The sequence below is a fragment of the Austrofundulus limnaeus genome, unplaced genomic scaffold (assembly GCF_001266775.1).
Source record: "Austrofundulus limnaeus strain Quisiro unplaced genomic scaffold, Austrofundulus_limnaeus-1.0 Scaffold1529, whole genome shotgun sequence".
Taxonomy (NCBI): Eukaryota; Metazoa; Chordata; class Actinopteri; order Cyprinodontiformes; family Rivulidae; genus Austrofundulus; species Austrofundulus limnaeus.
In genome coordinates this window covers 18,498-25,745 of record NW_013953931.1, presented here as the reverse complement: position 1 = coordinate 25,745, position 7,248 = coordinate 18,498, and the positions used below count along the sequence as shown (strand labels likewise).

The following is a 7,248-nucleotide window of genomic DNA, read 5'->3' as shown; positions in this document are numbered from 1 at the left end:
GTGTGTGTGTGTGTGTGTGTGTGTGTGTGTGTGTGTGTGTGTGTGTGTGTGTGCCAAAGTTGTAAAGTAACAAAATACTTTGTTACTAGGTGGAATTTTTGGTTATCTGTACTTTACTTGATTATTTTTTGTTTAATTTTTACTTCAACTCCTTACATTTTCATACAATTAACTGTATACTAGCGTTTTAAAAAAGTAAGAAGTAGAAAGTTGCTTCTCCTATTTCAACCCGACTTATTGTTAAAAAAATAAAAACATATCCTCAYAAATTGCCTCTTGGATAGATTGAATTTAATTATGATTAGATGAGAAGTACAAATACATACCATTTTGACACCCAATTGGTTTGTATGCAATCCATTACACATGTATTCTCTATAAAAAGGTTTACTATCAAACTCCTCTTTTAAACATTTAGTAGATAAAATGTTTAATGTGTGTATTTAGGAATATTCATTTAAGGTGTAGAATACATTGACTTATGGGAACGTTTAAAGGTTTTAACTCCAATGTAACTAATGCAGAGAAGTTGTGCTTCGTAGACTAGATGTCACATGGTTTTGATGTTAAGTGCAGTGTTTTTTCAGTCACAGGGGAATTCAACATGCAAAAAACATCAGTGGTAGAACAGGATATGCATTTACTTTTTATAGTACGAGTTTTATCATTAAAATTACACTGCTAACATCACGCACGGATGATTACCAGGACCCATTTTTACTGGTGGAATTGTAAATGTTTAAATTGCTGAGCAACAACTCAAAACTCAATTTTTTTAAATCACAAGTCAAATACTATGGAGGACCAAACCTATCATAATGGGAAATAAATGTAGAAATATATAAATGGCTTTGGTCCTCCATAAAATACCACATTGAAAATATGTATGTTGTTTAATTTTATTTGTTAGATCAGCTTGCACATTTTAGTGGTTCTCAAAGTTGGGGTTGGGACATGAAATGTCAGGCGTTGGTTTGTTCTTCAGTAGGTCTGCAAACATCAAAATGACTTGTTGTTACAGCGTATTTAATCTTACCTGTTACATTTTTACCTGTTACATAAAATACTTTGTCTGAATTAAAATCTGAAAAGTTTGAAAACCGTTGATTTCATTGAAAAAATACATTTTATAAATAAGCCAAGCCTCATTTTCACAATCCTAAAAAGTACTTTATTTGATTTTTCTTGTCCTATAAAATTCGGTGTCACCACTGCATTTTGTRCAGCAGCTGAGTTTATTTTAGTGCGTTTATGTTGAAGAATTCCTTTCTCCACAATAAAGGATTTGATTTGGTTGTGTGTTTCAGCATGTTGACATTTTAGGCTCAAACTAAGTTTATTTATCATCCRTTATGCTAACTGACCTCGACTCGACCAGTCCTAAAAAAGAAAGTGAGGGAAACCGCAGCAGCTGCTGCTTTATGTAAATGTTTTCAAAGTGGTCATTATTCAGCCACTACAAAAAACAAAACTGCAGTGAAAGGTTATATATTACATTTCCAAATGTAACTCATTGTTATTTAATGCTCATTTTACAAGGTTTTGTCTTTTTGTACCACAAAGTGATTGATGTAGAACAGAATTCTTGTTCTTTTTGTGAAATGTTTTAAGGCTTGGTATGTTTTTACAGCTGCATCACATTCTGATAAAACAGTGGCTGCTGGTCAGAGCTGTAGATCATTTCAGTTTTTTAGCCAAACATTATCAGTCTGAGCCTCAATTGGTTTTTCTGACAAATGTTTTGTCAAACGATAACAAGCGATACACTCTGTGCTTGCCAAGGTACCTGCAGTAGATCTTARCCTGATTAATCCCTACATGTTCAACAGTGATCGTTTGAAACCACACTTCAACAAATGTATTTTTTTAAAGCTGTTATTTGTCCGAGCCAGTTTCCTACAATGAGTATTTGCTGCTGCTGGGATGTTTTCTGCATCTCAGGAATAACTGTTTTTCTGTTTGCAGGAGGGAGGCTCAGCTTGATATCGAGGGTCAGTTTCTTGTTCGAATCATATATGAAGATGCCAAAACATACGACCTTGTTGCTGCTGCAAGTAAAGTCCTCAGTAAGTGACCGTATCATTTTTTGATTGCTACAAAGACAAAGCATGTGATGCTGAAAGTTGGCAACATTGCAGCATGAATCAGATCACATGTTGAGATGTTTTTCCTCTTTTTTATCTGTATTTCAGAGGTCAATGCAGGAGAAATCTTGCAGATGTTTGGAAAGATGTTTTTTGAATTTTGTCAGGAGTCAGGATATGACACCATACTTCGTGTGCTGGGCTCAAATGTCCGAGAATTCCTGCAGGTGAGCTTTTACTTTTAAGCACTGAGAAGATACCTGATCCACTAAGGCCAGTGAAATCATAGAAAACTTTACTTTTTCAAACGTTTCTTTGAGTCCCTTTGTTCACAGAGCCTGAACCAACAGTTTGGTTTTTGACAATCAGCAATAATTCTCATCAATGAAATTTCTTACTTTTATTTTTGCATCTCACTCTGTTTGACCACAAGAATAACAGTCTGCACATGTGCAAACAGTTCACTCACGGGTGTGCTGCTTCTGTCTCTGTGCCACTGATTACACAGAAGCTGATGGACGCACAATGAGGCAGAAATACTGCAGTATCTCTGCAATGTAGAGAGAATTACCTAAATCTGCAAAAAATATGATGGACTGTAGCGTAATGTTAACTGCTGTTTGTGACCAGCATGTAAAACTGGCATGCTACATTCATATTCAACCTAATCACCAACCCAAAAGTAAAAAAGATTGTACATTATTTTCAAAGATTATTTAGATCTAGACATTCATCTCAGCAGCTGTAGATAAAACACAAACAGGACTATATACAACAGCAAATGTTTCATTGCAAGGCCATGTAGTATCATGTCTAAATTTGGCTAAAGTGACTTTTTATTGTTTGTAATTTCCTTAAAATTTCTAAAAAAAAAAAAAAAATCAACACAACCAGAATTATTCAAACTTTAAAATTTCGATGCAATAAAAAATCTGCCGTATTTTAATGACACAATTTCTCAAACACATTTGCTTGTATCAGTTTCTGGTTTTCTACTGATCAGAATTTTGTGCACAATAAATCACAAACATTCTTTGTAAAGACAAAAAAAAAGATGACTTTGCTCAGTGAGAGAATCATCTTTTCTACCTTCCCACGACCAACAGGACAAATTCACTTACATAAATGCCTCGCACAAGTTAGGGTCAAATCTAAAAAATAACTGAAGCCTTTTGCCTTTAATAGACTTAAAATTATTTCTGATCTTTAACAAGGCTCCAAACCATCCATCCATCTCCCTCTTCGTTATACCATCACTCATGAACAACATTCCCAGATTCTTGAGCTCCTCTATTTGAGGCACAGACTCATCCCAAAGAAGGAGGTGATGTTCCACCTTTTTCCAGTTGAACAGCAACTTCCAAATGGAAAAAAATACATTTTTATATATCTTAATAAAGAATCTGTTTATATATGTGTCGTGCTGTGGGAGCTAACTTTAGTCAAAAATAATAATAAACAAGCGGACTTACCCCAGACCCTTCCTACCATCTGTCAGAAATGTCCACTGGGAAGTAGCTGTAGTTGTAATGCAGGTTGAAGCACTGACCGTGAACACTCCACCACTTAGAATAAGAATCAGCTCGTTTTAGTGGTTGTACTTGTGTTTAAATAACCACTGAAAAGATGCTAATTTGGGTGTAAAATCGTTTTTAAAGAAGCAATTATTGTAATTGAATGTATGCAAAAATAAAAATGTAAAAAATAAATGAATTAGCCTTTTCCACAAGTTAAAGGGGCAATACTATGTGTTTCTCAGGCATACATTTAAATACTATACCATAATAAAGTATCTTTGTCACCTTTAGCTGTTATTAAAATGCTGTTTTTATGTTTAAATAGAAAATATACTTATCTTCTCATCACTTCCTCTTCTAAACGCCTTGAAATTGGCCTCTGTCTCTTTAAGAACCACCTTCCGCTTCTGTCCCGTCCATTTCGGTGCGGGGGGTGGGGGTTGCGCGTGCACTATGAAGCAGTTTACTTGGCATCTGAAAATACATTTCCTCAAAGGTATTTTTAATCTGAAAAGAGCTTCAGTGAGTGAGAACTAACGTTGAGAGCTCAGCATCATAATATGATATAAAACTCAAAAAAGTTGATTTTACATGATATTGCCCCTTTAAATCAAAGTAAAAACACAACCTTTTAGAAACAGTTTGTTAGGAAGTAGAGGAACTTTACTTATTATGTTTTTGTTTCCTTTTATTTTTTATTGTTATTTAACAAGATGCAGCTTTTCTTAAACATGTCAGTGTTTCCATTCTACAATTATCATTACTTAAAAAAAAGCTTGTAAACTGATTGCTCTTTGTAAGTCAGGATAGCTATTGGATTTTACCGTCAAGACAAACCATCTCAGGTGTTTGAATTTCAGCTAAAGCCACCATTTTGCACCTCGCCAGGTTTTTTGTAAAATGAAGCGCACATCATTACTATTTACTGCTGTACCTGAATCAGGTTTCCTGTGACTGGGCGTTGCATATTAAATCTTTATCCCGAATTTGCAGAACCTCGACGCGCTCCATGATCACCTGGGCACCATTTATCCCGGGATGAGGGCTCCCTCGTTCCGCTGCACTGATGCCGAGAAAGGAAACAACTTGATCCTGCACTACTACTCCGAGAGGGAAGGCTTGCAGGATATTGTGATTGGCATCATTAAAACTGTTGCTCAACAAATCCACGGAACGGAGATAGAGATGAAGGTCAGCCTTGTTATTTTCCTCCCTCTTTGTGCACAATGAAACCCCACAGTGCTAATAGTTCCCTCTGTTGCTGCTGATGAATGAACGTGGCTTTAAGCTTCCTCAGCCCCTCTCTAATTTACGTCGCCACATTCAATGAAGCCTGTTAGTTTCTGTGATGCTTTGTATCAGAATGTGACAATTCACATCTCAGGGAAATAACTGAGGAGGTTTTGATGGAAAGATTAAGCAGCAGGTTTTCTCAGACGTCCAAACAGAAACTCAGGGTTCAGTTTTGGGCTAATGTCTGTGAGTCAGAGGATATTTTTAGATCTAAGTTATAGGGTCTCTGGCTGGAAGCTGGCAGCCTTCAGGGGGGTTTATTCCTTCTCCTCACTTCTAGTTTCACTTTATTTAACTGTTGCTCGGTGAAATAGATAAAACCTGCCTGTTTACAGTAATTTTTTATTAGTTTTTAACTGAACCAGGCAAAGGGATTGTCATTGATAATGTCATTAATTCTCTTATTTTAAAAAATATATTCTCACCACTTACAGCTCATCTCCTTAAAGTGTTCAAAAGGACCAACTGTGACATTTTCTCCCAAACCTAATCGTGCTGCACAGAGTGAAATATTTCAGCTGCGTGTGTGCACATGTGTATGTGTGTGTATGTTGAAAGAACAGAAAATGGCAGACGCTCCAAATGTGACACCCAATTTTCTGGAAATATTAGCCACTGTTGCTGTGGCAACGGGGAGCGGAGACAGTGGCTTGACGTCAGCGTGCCTTATGCTCATAAACCCACAGATTGCCATTTATTACTCTCCTAATTCAATACAGGAAACACAAGATTAATAATGCCATAATCAGGTTATTAATGGCAACCGCAGAGTGGGGTTTGGATATTTAATTAGGACTGTCTTGTTGGTGATGTTCTATGCTTTCTCAGGTCATTTTATTACGTTTTTAAGGCACTAAAAATACAATTCTATCAATGGTTTGACTTCACTTGCTGCAGATGATCCAACCTAAAAGTGAGGAGTGTGATCACATCAAGTTTCTGATTGAGGAGAAGGACTCGGAGGAGGAGGCCTTCTATGAAGATCTGGATGGTTTTGAGGAGAACGGCACGCAGGAGACCCGGATCAGCCCATACACTTTCTGCAAGGCCTTCCCGTTCCACCTCATGTTCGATAAAGACCTGATGCTCACACAGTGTGGGAACGCTATTTACAGAGTGCTGCCACAGGTGCACTTTCACATCCGGTCTTCCAAATCAAAATCAGGAATCAAACATTTATAATCAGAAATATAGATTCGTAACCCATTTAATGGAGTAATGCACAACTTTGTTTTCTACCCCAGCTCCAGCCTGGTATCTGTATCCTCCCTTCAGTTTTTTCTTTGGTTCGTCCTCACATCGACTTCAGTTTTCATGGCATCCTGTCCCACATCAACACCGTCTTTGTTCTGCGGAGCAAGGTAGACACCACATTACTGGATCTTTTCATATTTATTGGTGGTATTTGTTTTAAAACGCCGTGTAGTCTGTGAAACAGTGAGTTACGATTTCACCAGAGGATAAATCGAGTGATAAATTAACAGTAAGGTTTTTAAAACTGAGAAAGAGAGAAATGAAAAAAAAAAAGAAATCTTTCAGTAGCTTTACAGTTTTCTTTCATGCGTGCAAGAAAACAGCTGCCCCAGAAGTGGGCTTCCAGTTAAAAATAGGAACTAAAACACTCACAAGAAGTAGATCAACTCTGAAGCAGCACAAAATTCTAGCGTAAGGGATTTTTTTGAGCTATAAATAATGCAAAGCTAGTCCAGTGAGGTTGCATATTAAAAATATAGAAGCTAGACCTGTTATAATAGGCCCTCTTAAATATTGATAAGGTCACGGCTAATTTTAGAAGCGGCAAAAAATTTGACTGTAGCTTTCATTTACTATGTTAATGCAGAAGAAACTGTTACTATTTAGAGAGCAATGTCAATCTAAAGACCTGAAATTAATGTGTAGAAGTTCATATACAACAGTGTGTGCATAGAGCGGAGCTTATTTACATGAATGTTCATTAAAATACTAAAAAACTTGTTTGTCATTTGCAGAAAAGACGAACTAACCAACTTGAGAAACTCAGAAAAAACAGAAATGTGAGATTTACACATTTAGATTTTTTTTTTTTTTACAAATTCAGTATTCAAAAGACAAAACTAACAAAGACAAAGCATATTAGGCAATAAAATGTAAGTTCAGGTTGTGCACGTGCCAGTCTCATGGGACAATAAAGTCAAATAAAAGTGGCTGCACAGTCAAACATATAAAAGCAGATGAAATCCCCCATGAAGGTTTTGATCCTCTAAGCACTACTGCTCCGATGACTGCAAAACTTGTGATATAGCTCGTAATTTATTATTTTATTATTACACACACACACACACACACACACACACACACACACACACACACACACA

The 7,248-nt window shown here is 36.5% G+C and overlaps 1 protein-coding gene across 1 annotated transcript in view; it reads left to right on the top strand.

The window, feature by feature from the left end:
- Positions 1-7,248, top strand: part of gucy1b1 (guanylate cyclase 1 soluble subunit beta 1) — a 20,685-nt gene that overhangs the window by 772 nt on the left and 12,665 nt on the right. Inside the window, exons 3-7 of the mRNA XM_014032750.1 lie at positions 1,966-2,066; positions 2,193-2,311; positions 4,595-4,792; positions 5,792-6,022; positions 6,139-6,255. Of these exons, the coding sequence (XP_013888204.1) occupies positions 1,966-2,066; positions 2,193-2,311; positions 4,595-4,792; positions 5,792-6,022; positions 6,139-6,255 (766 nt within the window). The remainder of the gene's footprint in view (positions 1-1,965; positions 2,067-2,192; positions 2,312-4,594; positions 4,793-5,791; positions 6,023-6,138; positions 6,256-7,248) is intronic.